We start from the raw sequence: 16,425 nt of genomic DNA on the forward strand, positions 1-16,425 counted from the left end.
GTGAAGGTTTGAGCAACACTGCTATTAGGGACGTGCAGAGAATGTTAGAGAGACGGGCTGATATTTCTAAAAAGGCCTTTTGGTGGAAATATAGAAAATATATAGAAAAAATAGCAGACCTCCAAGCTCACAACGCGTCGCGCTGCAACGCGTTGTGAGCTTGGAGGTCGGCTATTTTCGGTGTGTGATACCACGCTGAATTAAGCATAATCAAGTAAATACTGGATATAATTTCAGTGACTGGCATAACGGCATGGATTTCTACACAGGGAGGGAAATTCTTTCAACATAAGATGCTGCATCAAAGTTCAGCAGAGTTTGGACAAGGCAATTCTCTTGAATGCTGCCTTCAGGTATGGCATGGAAAGAGGGCATTTGCATTTCTTTCACCATAGTAAAAACTGCCTTTATGGTCTGGAAAGGGCACTTTTTACAGACAGAAAAAAGGGGCAGGGGCTCAAGCCCCCTTTGATGTCTATGTGTGCACATGCGTGACTCACCAGGCGGTGGCTGTGTTGTAGGGCAGCAGTGTGGGGCTGTGTCCCTCCCCTCTGAGGCTGTGTCTGGGCTGGTAGTGGCTGCTGGGGACGGTGGCGGCCGGGGGGGCCTGCTGCAGGGGGGCCTCGCTCTCCTCCGGCACGGGCCGGTGCCACTGGCTCCTGGCCTTCTTCAGCCAGCGGCCCCCCAGGCCCCACTTCTCCAGGTAGACCCGGCACAGTTCATAGTTGATGGCCGAGTAGTAGAAGAAGTCCAGCGCCAGCAGCACCATGACGAAGAAGCCGTAGATCCACACGCCGACCAGGGCCGTGTAGTTGCTGCCGGGGGAAGAGCCACAAAGAGGGTTTAAGAGGAGTGCAAATCTGTCTTGAGTGAGGGGAAAGTGATTGGATCATTCCATGTGTCATTGTCTAATTCACAGCTTTGAACATATTGTCGCTGTCGGGCAGAAACCTTGTATCTCCAAGTTTCAAATGTGTATGTTTTTTCGCGGAGTAAAGCCCTGCTTCGTCATACAAGGCCGTGGCACAAAAGTAGTGATCTACAGCAGATCTACAAGCACACAACGGGTGCGAGGCGTTGTGTGCTTGTAGATCGGCTGTTTTTACTTGTTTAAATCATTTTTAAAATGAAAAATGCAAAACAACCGGTTTTGGACATATAAGGTTTTCACTCGACAACAACGATATATTGGCTATTGATTGATTGATTGATTGATTGATTGGTTGTTTTTTGTTTCATGCATGTGCCCGGCCCACATGGACTTACAGGACACATATAGTATAAGCATTGCAAATGTGTGTGCAATATAACACACTCACAAATCAACACAAATTGCATTTCATTCAAACGGGGGGGGGGGGAAACAAATCCCCTATGAAATTTAAACATAATACATAATCATTTAATCATAAGAAGGTAACACATGATGACGCTAATGGCATTTCACAAGCACATGTAAAATAATAAAAACATTTTAGTTAAACGGATTGTCTTAATAAAGAAAACCTCTCTCTCTCTCTCTCTCCTTAAAACGTAGCCATGTTTGCCACTGTGCTGCTTGCTTCCCTAGACTGGTGTTTGTATGGGAGGTTCATAGCTGTGTAACATACTGTACATGCATGCAAAGCAGGACCACACTCTGAAAGACAGCAAACGTGGTCCATCTGTGCAGAGCCTGCTGTCTTTTCAATAACAAGCTTATAACAGGCTTGTGGATCCATCTAATTTCACAGGCCGATCTCGTGTCTCTTCTCCTTTGACACGATTTCCTCTGTGTATCGACCCTGATTCAATTCATGTGAAGTGCAACAGACCTTTTTTCTTTTTTTTTATAGTTTACCCACAGCTAATAAAGACAGTAAGTTAAATAACATTCCAAATGGCTTCCCATTAAATTGGTGTCATTTGGGAGGATCGCAGCATTTTTATGGAGTTGTATATATTGGTGAATATACCACTAATGGAAAGATGTCCGGCCCTAATAGGATGCAACCACACTGGGCCTACTTTAGAGGAATGAACCTCCTCTGACCTTCAGATGGAGATAAAACAGGATATTATGCCAAACTCACCCAATTTATTTAGTGACAACCCCATCGTTTAGCTGTATAGCTAGACTGTAACTGTGTTATGCCCTAAATCTGCCTGTAGTCACTGGATGGAAGCCATTTCAATAATATGTTTTCAGTGCTTCTAGTTGAGTTATACTCAATTAGACCCACTTGAGTTGGAAAATGATGCAGCCTTGGGGATGTCTATCGACCTAAGTAGCTAGAAAATGAACATTTATGTTGCTTGAATGAACACGGCAGCGACGGCACTAGGCACAATGGCACATACTATTAGTAATGGTAGCCTATTAATGCACCCTCTAACTCAAATGTATTTTTCATTGCGTTTACCTTTCCTCATCTCTGTGACTTCGTAATAATGTTATTCTTACTCAGAGTTATTTGCCTGTGACTGAATCCGTAAGAGAAGAACAAATTATCTCAGCCTGTTATCTGTGTGTGTGTGTGTGTGTGTGTGTGTGTGTGTGTGTGTGTGTGTGTGTGTGTGTGTGTGTGTGTGTGTGTGTGTGTGCGTGTGCGTGTGCGTGTACGCGTGTGCGCGTTTCCGTCCGTCCCTGATCTTGCAAACTATACTTGACAGATCAGCACCAAATCTCTTTTCCACGTTGGCAGTAGGCCAAAGAATTACACATCTGAATATTTTTCAATGCCACGGCCCGTTATCTCGTCCAGAGACGAGTTAACTGGTTACCATGGTTACCAGTTAAACAGACGCTGCTGCGGCCACTGGTGAGCGAAACAACTACATATCCCATGAATCTGCAACTAGGACGCCAGCACCAGGAAGCATGTAATCTGCATTGGCTCCTATTCATTGCTGATGTAAAGAAACAGCTTTATCTCCGCATTTACTTCCAAAACGCGGAGAACGCAGAGAACCGCTCTTTTTCACGTCGACACTGGGCACGACCGAAAGTAAACAAAATTTGACTGGTGTCTTGCACTGGTATACGTCCATCACTGCACCAGTCATGTTGCCATACACCCAATGTTTAGGAAACAGTGCTCTAGTCCAGTGGTTCTGAACCTGGGGTTTGGACCCCCAGGGGGGTCCCCAATTTTTTTTGGGGGGTCCCCAGATGATTGGCTTAACACATTGACCGCCATTTTAACATACCTCCGTACTCCCACCTGCCATTCGTCTCCATAGACTTCCATGTAATTGGGTGTGCACGGATCATGCACACCCATGCCTAGATAATGCACCACGTGTGTCCACATTGCTCACAGCTTTCAAACAAAAAAATCCGAATGGAAATCCGTTCAGGCATTCATGAGATAACAGCCACTATGTTTAACAAAGATGGCTGCCAAAATGGCTGCCATGCTTGAAAGATGGGGTTGCTATGGGGGTTAAACATGCAATTTCGCGATTGCTATCATGCCTACTCCATTTTTGGGGGTCAAAAAATTTTTTTGAAATTTTTTTTTTTTTTTTTTTTTTTTTTTTTTTTTTTTTTTAAATTCTCGGGACTATCGGGCCTGGCGGGGAAAGACATTGGAATAATCTCGGGACTATCGGGCCTGGCAGGGAATGAGTTAATGTGCAACATTGTTTTCTCACTCACAGTAAACAACCTAAAATAAAGTTTAAGTGTAGGGGGTATATGCACATTTCTAAAGTGAAAATTTTAATACCTCTAAAATGACAAATTAAACATTAGCCAAATTGTCAAATATTAGAGGCAGAAATTGTGAAAATAGCAGATCTACTTGTAGATCTGCTATTTTCACAATAGAACCGTGTTATACATAATGTAATGCCTCAACTCTTAGTGCTCGTCAGGGTGGGGGGTCCCCAGTTCAAATATGATTATTTTGGGGGTTGCGGCCTGAAAAGGTTGAGAACCACTGCTCTAGTCCACGAAATTAGTCAGCTCACGAAACAGTCCACTCTGAGAGTGGGTGGGGTCTATGGGCTGGAACCAAGCTACCACGAAATAGCAGCCTTCCATCTCAACCGTCCAGTGAAGCAGGATGAAACAAACAGCTCCCCACAGGCTGTCTGACCAAACACCACAGCCAGGCACGTCACAAGGGGGGGGGGGGGGGGGGGGAAGTGGGACTGAGTTACTAGGGCTCAAGGTGGAGGGGCCCTAATTATTTGATACTTTAGCTATTGAAAAATTGCAGAAATACAACCTCACAGCGCGGCACCTAATCTTTAAGCGATCTGTGGGGTCCCTGGAACTAAATATGTCGGGGGTCCTTCACATGAAAACGTTTGAGCACCACTGACATAGAAACGAAGAATTTGACATATTCAAAGACTTGCACAAATGTTCACGATTTAAAAAAAATAGCAGATCTACAAGCTCGCAGTGCGGCACTGGCTTGTACTGTATAGCTGCTATTTTTCAATAGTTAAAGCACAAAATAACGCGTAATAATGCGTTACCAGACTAAATGAAGAACCTATGAAGAACCCTATGAAGAACATTCATGGGGGGCCCGCAGTGAATCCTTGTACCCAGGGCCCAGAATTTGGTGCGACAGCCCTGACCACGGCATGCCGCAGGGCATCGGCAGGGAACGGTCCGAAGACTGTGCCACGCTGTGAGGGCATTAGCGTAGAGAGAGAGCCATGTTTTTTATCAGCACAGCCCCCCCACCCCACCCCACCCACCCACACACAGAAGGGAAGGGAAGGGCACGTTTCTATTTCTGTGTCTGTCCTTTAAAACCTAGCTTAGCGCTCAATAGTTCTGAGTGAGTGTGTTTGTGTACAGTATACGTCCATCACTGAAATATAGATTGTCATAGATGTGGTGGAATCGTAACTCCCCACTGGAGCTCATTGATGTTCCCAATCACGTGTGTGTGTGCGTGTGTGTGTGTGCGTGTGTCTGCACATCATAGAAGAATGGCATCACAGGCTGGCCACATGAAGTCTGAGGAGCCATGCTGTTCCTGTGTGACTCCCGAGATCCACATGATTCCGATGCTTTAGTTTAGTTGGTAATAATGTGTTAACAACGTTGAGGCCATGTTCTCATCATGTCTTGCCTAAAGGTATTACACAACCGATTGTGTCAGACAACAACATCCGTTGCCATGATATTATCAATGGTAGAAGTACTCAATTTCGGAACCAGGTACCTGAAAGTACCGGTTTCGGTTCCCAACCCTAGCATCCTGTACTCGCATTATATTTCAAGTTATAAAGCCCACGCACTGGACGCGAGTTTAGAAACTCTAGGCTTGCTAAGGGAAGGAGCGCTCGTTTTCAGTTATTGTCCACGACATTGCAAGCGGCGCGAAGGCCAGCGGACCTTGGTCCTGCTCTTCGCGCCCGAGCGCCGCAGGCGCGAGTGCCCGCGAAGAGCGGGCCAGGGCCGCGCGGCCGGCGGAGCGCCTCGCGAGTTACGAAGCCCTGGTGAATGCAATCGTTCTATTTATGCCCAGGCCGTAAGGCCTGGGCAAGCGCACGATAAACGCAATGATAATTGGGTCTTGGTGCACCTCGCACGGTCCAAGTGACTACAACGGAGCGCTCCCAACCTCCGGTTCAGCCAATCACAAGCTTCAAAAATGAGTGCGGGGCGTGGTTTCCCTTGGCAAGCCTAGAGTTTCTAAACTTGCGCACTGGACACCTGCACGTGTCCTCTGAACTGGCATGATGTCCACGTGTCCTCCAACCAGAACCAATGCCTTCAGCCTCCTCTCCTCATTGTGGAGTTGTTGAAAGTCTCCACTGGTGCAGATCAGTGTGAGACAGTGGTGTAAAGTAAATACATTTACTCAAGTATTGTACTTACAGTAAGTACAATTTTGAGGAAATGTTATGCAGTTTTTGCTACGGTAGTATTTCCAATTTTCAGTACTTTTCATCTCCGAGGCAAACATTGTACTTTTACGCCACTACAATTATTTGAAAACTTTAGTTACTTGTTACTTTGTAGATTTGAATTATTATTACAAAACATACTGTACATGTCTCAATGTGTTTTACTGGCTAAATAAAGGTTAAAAATTAAAGTTTGTAACAGAGTATTTCTATGTCGTTGCAGCATTGATACTTTTACTCAAGTAAAGAAATGTCGTAGTTTTTTTCCCACTACTCATTGTGGAGGTGTTGAATGGCTCCGCTGGTGCAGATCGGAGTGGGATGATGCCAATAAGTGTGATATTGTCAGGGGAGACTGCAGCACACCAGCCAGTTAGCAACAACCTCCCAACGTTGGAAGGGTGAATTGTCATCTCTGAGTGGGAGAAGAGTGTGTGTGTGTGTGTGTGTGTGTGTGTGTGTGTGTGTGTGTGTGTGTGTGTGTGTGTGTGTGTGTGTGTGTGTGTGTGTGTGTGTGTGTGTGTGTGTGTGTGTGTGTGTGTGTGTGTGTGTGTGTGTGTGTGTGTGTGTGTGTGTGTGTGTGGGTCTTTTTTTCACCTTGCTTCTTCAACAGTATTCAAATGTCAGCCTGTCCCCGAATGTGCAATATTCCTGATGGCATGACCTGGATTTGTACAAAAGCGTGTGCTTGTTGTTACTGCTCAAAAGCATCTGCGAGGCCAGCAGAGGACTGCTCTCTCTCTCTCTCTCTGTCAATTTAATTGACTGAAATTCAGTTTTTGTTTTATTTTGATTATGTCTTGTAAAAACACGGCTCTCCATTGCAGTTACTCAATTATGAATTATTTATGTGACCGTATAATGTGGTTACAGTAGTTGTGTAATAAATAATACAATCAATGATAACCAGACTTTAAGAGGAACACAATGGCAATAAGCCTTGGGCCTTTATCGATTTTTTTCTTTTTTTTTTTTTTAATCCTCTCTGATATTGTGTGTTGTTTATGTCATGGAAGTGCTGATGTGCTCTTTCCTTTTAACACCAAATAAATTCATTCATTGGTATAGGGCTGATAACATTATTAGCCCTGCAGGCTGATACGGCTATAGATGACACAACATGTCAAACAAGGACGCTGTGATGACTCCATAGAGTTATATAAAACAGGCTGCCTCACCCCAGCTATTCATTTCAATGAAAGTTGCTCAGTGGTGTGTGTGAAGCACCCGGAAAGTCTGCCGGAAGTACCCCAAATAAAGAAGTTCTTGACCAATAGACCAATTTCCTGAGCGACACCCTGCGGTGTAAACAGTAATGTACAATAACTTGTAGCCAGTACTGTTACATTTTGAGCATTTGTTGCAACCGAAGGTTGCAGTTTACTGTGAGAAATGGACGATTACACTTTGGTTCCCCTGACACATCACTCTCTTGGCCATCTGGCCAGTGTGGCACTGAGTCACAGTGATGTCACAGTGATGTGGACATCTGGTATGACGATATATGGGCATAAAAGGGACAGAGTCACAGTGATGTCACAGTGATGTGGACATCAGGGATGCCGGTGTCCACAGTGATGTGGACACTGGCACCGCTCGGCGTGGATCAAGGTCACCGCTCGGCGTGGATCAAGGTCACTTGAGATGGCACGCCTCCGACGCAGTTGTTGGAAAAGTAATGGCGGTGTCCATGTTTTCTCAGTCTTGCATTCAGCCAAAGAAAACACAGGGAGGGCCGCACTTGCCAGAATGCCGCTACGATTCACTATTACGCTGGAAGCGCTCCTTGGAAATCACTCAATGGTCCTGCGTACCACCTGAAATTGCACATAATGCGTTGCCGTTATTGAAAACGAGCTCTTCCAAACTTGGACACAAATAATCACCTGCTCGGAATGTATTGATAGAAAGTAGCTCATAACATGTAAAGACACACACACACACACACACACACACACACACACACACACACACACACACACACACACACACACACACACACACACACACTAAATATGATACAAACACTTTCGGTACAGCTGCGATGTTTGAGGTAGTTTAATCCCGCAAATCCATGTTTCGGTGTCTGGATTCCACTTGTTTCTGTGAAGTGCAGCAATCCATTTACTCCTTTTTTCTTTAACTTTTGGCAGTCTGTAATATGATAGCTACGAGTTTTGTTTAATCTGTTTCAATCGCAGCTCTTTCCCATTTTAGAATGTAGTTTAATTTGCCACTCAGTAGGCGTTCCCGCATAAAATGTGGTCATATAGGCAGCACTCACGCATAAAAATGCATGCCATCAAACTTTTTTCCTCACAGAGTGGAGGAAGAAGGTTCAGGATGGATGTTAGCTCTTGAAATAAATGATACACCTCGGTTTATGTTGTGCGTAAATAATTCTAGCGATTCTCAAAGCAGTTGTCCCCCAAACCCCGCCTCCAGTCGCCAAGGGAGCGCTCCATATGATCACGGCACCAGAGCCTCGATCAGCCTGCTTGATCGCTCCCCAAAACAACAGGTTTGGGGATCTGTTGGGAATTGATTACATGCAACAGGCACCTGCGCGTGTTTGTAAACAAGAGATCCGTCTTATTCATGGGTTTCATTTGTAGTCCTACAGCTGCCATGTTGGGACACAGGTGTTTGCATTGTCTGACTGGCATAGAACCAATGTTCTACGCCAGTGTTTCTCAAAGTGGATTTCAGGGACTCTCTAGGTTCCTTTATGGGGGTCTAAATTGACCCTTACAAGTCTGTAACTTTGACAGCGTACAAAATGGAACCAAATGGACCCTGACAGGTCCATTTGGTTCCATCAACATGGCCTGTGTGTGTGTGTGTGTGTGTGTGTGTGTGTGTGTGTGTGTGTGTGTGTGTGTGTGTGTGTGTGTGTGTGTGTGTGTGTGTGTGTGTGTGTGTGTGTGTGTGTGTGTGTGTGTGTGTGTGTGTGTGGGGTCCCAATCATGCTCTTGGGTATAAAAGCAGGCTTCTCTGTCAGGCCATTCTCTCTCCCTCTCCCCAACACGGCCTGCTTGGTTTCAGATCAGTCGTTTTTTTTTTGCATTGGCACATACAGTACATGTTCACACAGCCATACACACTTTACACAACACTGCTGATACCACTGACTGTTCACATCTCATATTTCATTCACAGTTCAGATGTTGTGGTGGAATTCAGGTCTGAAGAGACACTGGTGGCTTTTCCCTGGTACAAAAAGCATAGTCTACTTTACGCCATACATGGGCAACTGGCGGCCCGGGGGCCTTCACTTAATGCAGCCCGCAGGTTAATACTGGAATACTGATATATTATTGATTTCAGCTGTTACAATTACAAACATGACCTGCTTAACTATTTTATTCTTTAGCTATTGAAAAATAGCAGCCCCGGCACCGAGTGCCACACTGCAAGCTTGTAGATCTGCTATTTTTGAAAAGTCGTGAAAATGTGTGCAAATCTTTGAATATATGTATTTTTTAAGCGAACATTTGTAACTAAATTTTTTTTGGGATAGGGGTCCATGGCTAAATACATATCATTTTGGGGGGTCCTTCACGTGAAAAGGTTTGAGCACCACTGACATAGAAACATAGGTTTTTCAAAAAAACCTTAGAAGGACTTGTAATATTCAAAGACTTGCACACATTTTCACGATTTTTCAAAAATAGCAGATCTACAAGCTTGCAGCATGGCGCTGTGAGCTTGTATAATCTGCTATTTTTCAATAGTTAACCTGTCTGGTGCCAACCCCGAGTTTCCCGAGTTTGTATTGGTACCCCCCCTGTGCCAACCCCGAGTTTCCCGAGTTTGGGCCGTTTTTGAAGAAAAACAAACTTTTTTTTTCAAAAAAATATTTTTGACCTCAAAAGATTTATTAGGCATGATCGTGATCGCGAAATTGCATGTTTAACCCCCATACCAACCCCATCTTTCAAACATGGCAGCCATGTTTGTTTACATTTGAAGAAAACATAATGGCTGCTAGCTCATGAATGCCTGAACGGATTTCCAAGCGGATTCTTTTGTTTGAAAGCTGTGAACAGCGTGCACACATGTGGTGCATGATCTAGGCATGGGCGTGCACAATCCGTGCACTATGAATTACCTGGAAGTCTATGGAAACCATGGCAACTAGGACTTCAAAGAGATTTAATTGATGGCACCATAGTGTTTTAAAAGCACAATATGTGAGGGAATCCTTGTTCCCAGGACCCAGAATTTGGTGCGACACCCCTGCTTACTTGTGTGCATAGCCGTCTGAGGTGGTGGTGAGGTTGATCTGCATGACAGCCTGGAACTCGGTGTCATTGCAGCAGTACTTGAAGGCCGTGTTGTTGTGGTGGCAGCAGAACATGTAGGTCTTGTTGTCGGAGAGGCGCGGGCAGTGGAAGCCGAAGTGGTAGCGCCCCTTGTGGTCGGAGTAAGGCTCGCACACTCGGTAATGAGCAGAGAAGGCTGCATGTGACAGAGGGGGGGAAAAATAGGAAATGTAATCTTTCGTACTGTTTATTACTTGCGCCAGCCAGTCAAGCAAGGCACTAGTACTGTTTTCAGTTTTCATGTTGCGTCCTCTGTGGAGAAAAACGTTCTCAAAATGTACAGCATGTTGGCTTTTCAAAACTAGCAGATATACAAGCTCATGCGGTTTAAATGGGTTAATATTAGGTAGTGTCCAGTGTTTGTAGTAATCTATTACTCATACACATATTGGGTCGCTTATTTGGGATTATTTTCTTAACCAGCAGCCAGATGCCGTCATAACCATGACGCTCGATAATGGATAACAGTCTGACTCCACATCAAGGAGACAATTGAATTGGACGGCATTTCATCCAAACGATGGAAACCACAACACAGGAACCGTCGTCTAATTTAATTTGAAGCATTACTGTGAACCGAGAGGATATGTATTGGATCTGGCAACCAAGATGCTTTTTCCCTTCCGTAATTGAAATCACTGGAACATCATTTGGCAGCTGCGGCTAGCTGCAGATAATCACCAATTACTAATCTGTCAGCGGAACCGGACTAGCCATAATGAGTGTCATTTTACAGGGCTAGCTGGTGATGGTTAACACGCGTGTCACACAATGATCCAAGACTAAAAGCGTGTGTTCGACTAATACAAACAAAGGTTCTTCCTTCTGTGTGGCATCCTTTCACATCCTGTTGTTATCAATCAGGCTTGGAATGAAACTTGGAGATAAATTAGACAGGCTCTTGAGCATAGCGTCTATAAATATTGTAGCGTGTCCTTGTGTAGTGTTTTGCCTTGCCCAGGTAGGCTACACATGCTTGCTCACAGATATATATATCGCCACTGTCGGGCAGAAACCTTGTGTCTCCAAGTTTTAAATGTATACATTTTTCGTGAAGTAAAGCCCTGCTTCATCAGACAAGGCCGTCGCACAAAAGTAGTGAAAACAGCAGACAAGCACACAAGCACAGACAAGCACACAAGCACACAATGCCTCGCGGCGCAAGGTCGTTGTGTCCTTGTAGATCGGCTGTTTTAACTAGTTTAGTTAATTTTTTTAATTGATAAAAACAAATGGTTTTGGACATACAAGGTTTCCACCCGACAACGACGATACTAGCCATATATCTCACAACGGTCGACTGCACTTTCTCCATTTTTGGTCCGTACATCTACAGTACAAACGCTCAGATTTCAAATATATGGCCACGGATGATACAGTGATGTATGGAAATACCCTCAGAAATACCTGTATCTTCCGTTATTTTCAAAGAAAAAGCATTTTGATACGATCGGTGACCAATTTCTCATAGAGTTAAAATGTATCAGCGTATCAAGAGAAAATGGCCACCAATCGTATTAAATGTATTTTTATTGAACAATACAGAAGATACGGATACTTCTATGGTACATGTAACATCCGTCTGTCATACTATGAAAACGGTCACAGCTTGTCTGTGTGTATATCTCTGTCTGTCACGCCTGACACTGTGGTTCTATGGGTTTGTCTGTGGTTCTATGGGTTTGTCTCTCTGACATCATGCTCTGATGTCACTGTGATGTCAGGGGAACCACTCTTAACAGAATGGGTTTTCCGCTCTGACATCACGTTCTGGCTTGATGTCCCTTTTATGCCCATATATGGAGATCGCTGATGTCATTACGAGTCACACTTGGAAATTAATTATGTCCTTGTCCGTTTTATCCCCATATATGGATATCCATGTCCCGATGTCATCAATATTAAGTGCATATCTGGGAATGCCCATATTTGGTAACATATGGGCATTGGGCATGTTCATTGCACATTGTTGACTATCATGCAAAGGGACTTACTAGTGATATGACAGTCATGTTTCAGGGCTATAGGCCCTCTCATACAAGTACACGTACAGTATGCAGGAGCATGCATACCTATGCAGACAATATGTGCACATGCACACACATGCATAAAGACACATTGTCACCTACATGTTTTGTTCCGATTCCTTTTCTTTGGAGCTGCTGTAGTTATTTCAATATACTCTGTTGGAGCCAAATTGCACTTTCTGTTTATTTAGTTTTGTTTTATTTATGTGAATGTTGGTGTGGCCTTGGTAATAAGAATGACATGTCAATCACAGTGAGAGGGTGGTTGCTATGGTTACCATATTTATATCTGGCAGTGGGTGATTGTGTCTATGACTGTGTTAATGTATTTGTTTTATCTTTTATCTCATCTTTATGGATTTAATGATGATAATACATGGATTGACATTTACAAAGATCTCTCTCTGGACATTTAATTAATTGCACGAGTCAAACTAAAGTCAACCCAGTTGCCCATCGCAGTAGTACGTAAAGGTAAAGGCTCTACATACTCTATTGTCAATATGAATGATATTTTGCATCTATGCGTTCTTATTTCCTTCACTGTCCTTCACAAATGTACACTTTACAGTAGGTACACTAACACTTTTACATTGGATATGCTTGAAGTAAATTCAATTAATTTGCCTTTGTCTTACTTTTCAACCATGGAGTCCTTATAATAGAAGTGTCATGAAGGAAACTAGTCCCGCTGTCACGCGGTGTTTCGTCAGCCAAAGAGAAAGTGCTGGGAGCTTTCCTCTAATCTCTGTCAGAGCGACAGATTGGCATTTTGAAAGGCAGAGAGGACCTTCAGGTTATAATGAGCTTTGGCACGGCGTCATTCTCAAGGCACTGGCCTGGCCGGCTTTGCCTTTTGTCAACTCTAATTGACGGACAAATTCCTTTCAATAGTGAGGTAGACTGAAGACTAGAGAGCGTGGTAATGAAGCATATAAGGTTGGTTTAAACGTCGAGGAAGCATTTCCTAGTCGAGAGGGAAAACTCCGCTCCATTCCAGTTTTGCATAAGGTCATCCAACATAATAGGTTGTAGTATTGATTCTAACAGCACCGGCCTATGACATGTACAGTAGACTCTGTATTGACGTACACACTTTTGTTCTTTTATACCGCTAGGCTACAGACAATAAAATATTAAATCAGCTCGAAACATAGACATATTTATTTTTTCTCCACTCACATTGCCCTGAATCATAATTCTTTGGCGCTCACGCGTGGGGAGGGGTCAGCAGTTATGGCAAGGTGAATTTGGCAATAAGGAAGCGAAGCACTTCAGCATCGGAAGTGGACCATAAAGTGCTCTAATGATGCACAACTTAAAGGTTTGCGAGGGGGAGGAGGTGACGGGGAGAGTCTCCAGCCTTGTTAGATGAGAAACAGCTGCGTTAGGTTCGAGGCACGCCGTCGTAAAAACTCAGCCCCGTCCTCGTTAATTACATTAACACCTCTCGAATTTTAAGGATACAGTAAAAGGTTACTTCTACCACTTTTTCTAGTCACGTGTTCAAATACTGGATTGTGATTGGCTTAAAACAGTAGTAAATGAGGCCACAATAGCCGGAATGTGTGAAATGCCCGGATGTACATGCAAATGAGGCACATTTCCGAGATCAATACGCGATGAACGCATCCGGGGACTTCAGGAGGGAGTCGGAACCCATGGTCGGAACACCTTTCCCCCCACCAACAAATGACGGTCGCAGCCGTCCTATATTTACTAACGTGCGTACTATCGTCGCCGATTTATTTGGATCCAATGCAATCCCCCAACTTTAAAGCCCCTTTTCTCTGAACCTATGCCTTTCTGGAAGCGAACAGCCTCTATTTACGGCCGGAACGGTGCTTTTAACTGACGTTAGCTTAGCTGTAAGCTAGACATCTGTCTCAGCAGCGACCGAGTATTTCCCGGTGAATCTGTGCGCAAAGGTGGGGGCTTGGGAGTGTGCACCACTGACTATTGCGGATGATGATGAGGTTATAGTATAGCTTAGCTTTTATGTATTGAAAATGAGAGGCACTCTTGCCGATTTAGTAAGAGACTCGTCTCCAATTGCAAGATATTTAAAAGTTATTTGGGGCCATGATGATGATGATGATATCCTTTTCTTCCCACAACTAAGGATTTTATATTGTCTGTGTTATTGTTTACAACCACTGAACCACAATTATTCACGTGTGGCAAGATTCACTCGTTTTTAGTAGGCTATATAGTGTAGGCTTAGAAGAAGCCTTTTCAGAAGTTAATTTAATGTTTTCCATTTAATGATTTCCTTTATCCTCATCTAATCTTGCGCTAATGCACCGTATGCACGCTGTTTAAAGGCCGTGTAGGCTTTTCAGAAGTTAATTGAATGTTTTCCATTTGCGCTAATGCACGCAACTGTTTTCGCCAAGTTTATATTATTATTATTTTAGTTGTTTCTCATAAGCTCGCAACCCTCCTTGCTCATCGGCCCCCACCTTTGCGCACAGATTCACCGGGAAATACTCGGTCGCGTCTCAGCATGGAGTTGGCGCCATCTGGTGGTGAGTAGAAGATGTTGTTTGTGGCACTATTTGTTGTTATGGCGGAAGTTTTATAGGCAATAATGATTGTAACTTAAGATCCTTGCAAGTTACAACTATGTGTTTTCTTTCATGTATATGGGAAAAAGTGGTAGAAAAGCTATTTACCACTCGGGGTCGGACATTATGCTCTGATAATGTCCTGTGTTAGGGGGTTATCGGACTCGGCTTCGCCTCGTCCGATCACCCCCTAACACAGGACATTATCAGAGCATAATGTCCTCTCACTCGGGGTAAATTGCTTACATATTCAACCTTTAGAGCTGAAACGAATGAGAAGCAATAAGGGCAGTCAAGTTACACTTTACTGTACTGTAAATGTAAATTGTGGTCGACTGGCTGTTGTTCCCTGTATCAGTGTTGTTTTTGACAGCAAATTTTTATTTAGTTTTAGTCATAGTCTTTTGAATAAAATCTCATTTAGTTTTAGTCATAATTTAGTCTCCTGAAAAGTTTTAGTTTTAGTCTAATTTTAGTCAACTAAATATCATGAGATTTTAGTTGACTAAATCTACAGTTGATTTAGTCTACTAAAATGTATTTTGGCAGGCCTTGATGGCATCGTAATGACAGATTTTACACTTGGTTGCATGCTGAAAATAGCCAATCTACAAGCTCACAACGCGACGCGTTGTGAGCTTGTAGATCTGCTATTTTCAGGAAGCAACACCTGAGAGCAACCAAATGACTTTCTCCTCCACTAGTCCCTCCCTAATGTTTTAGTCTAGTTTTCATTTTGTTGACGAAATTGTCAATATATTTAGTCTTAGTTTTAGTCATCACAGCTTAGTTTTTATTTAGTTTTTATTTAGTTTTCGTCAGTGAAAAAAACGCAGTCGACACACATTTTCCGTTATAGTTTTAGTCGCCGAAATCAACACTGCCCTGTATCTGTATGGCTGAACAGGGAGCGCAAGACACAGAAAGGTTAGAGGTGTGAATGAAGACACCCTCAAAATAGACGTCAAATTTATATAAATTTACAATTTAGGCACTCAGCAGCCGACTGCAGTTGATTTGGAACGCTGCTGCTCGAGTCCTTACTAATACCAAGAAAGTGGAGCTTGTAGATCGGCTATTTTTGGTAAACCTTCCCCCCCAGAATAGGGATGCTGGGGTTCAAGTCGTTAAACGTCAAGTATAACGTCATTTTCAGTTAGTTCTGATGGAAACGGATATTTCTATGATGTAACATTCTAAAAAGTAACAATGTAATTCAGGGGTGCTGTGGATGAAAAAGTTATTTACAGGGGTGCCCTGAGTCAAAAAACGAAAAAGTACCCCTGGTATACAGACCTGCGGTGGACAGCAGGACGAAGATGACTATCAGGGCGTTGAAGAAGGACTGTCGGTTGGTGACAGTCATCTTCCCGTCCTCCGAGGGAGGGAGGGAAGGAGGGAGGGAGGACAGCAGGCGGGCGGGGGAGAGCTTCTCTGCTTCTATCTGGACGAGGACATCCTCTGTCTTCTGCCACCACCGGCTCCTCTCACATGGCTGCTGCTGGGTGTCTCCTGAGAGTAAGGTAACCGAAAAACAAAGACGATTAAGACATTTGGATCATTTTCAAAGCGCCCAACTCAACCAACTGGTTGCTGATGATCATGCACTATCATGTCACCGTGAAATCGTCACTTTGTTTTTACGTC

The 16,425-nt window shown here is 43.8% G+C and overlaps 1 protein-coding gene across 1 annotated transcript; it reads right to left on the reverse strand.

Moving 5' to 3' along the window:
* Positions 1–496: 496 nt before the first annotated feature.
* On the reverse strand, positions 497–16,144 carry shisal1b (shisa like 1b; the record flags this gene model as incomplete). Its single annotated transcript, XM_080736399.1, has 3 exons — positions 497–815; positions 10,107–10,320; positions 16,075–16,144. The coding sequence occupies 3 exons, from the start codon at positions 16,142–16,144 to the stop codon at positions 497–499; spliced, it is 603 nt and encodes a 200-aa protein (XP_080592525.1).
* Between the last annotated feature and the right edge of the window lie 281 nt (positions 16,145–16,425).

The sequence above is a fragment of the Nannobrachium achirus genome, assembly GCF_963921795.1.
Source record: "Nannobrachium achirus genome assembly, chromosome: 11".
In the NCBI taxonomy this organism is placed as follows: domain Eukaryota; kingdom Metazoa; phylum Chordata; class Actinopteri; order Myctophiformes; family Myctophidae; genus Nannobrachium; species Nannobrachium achirus.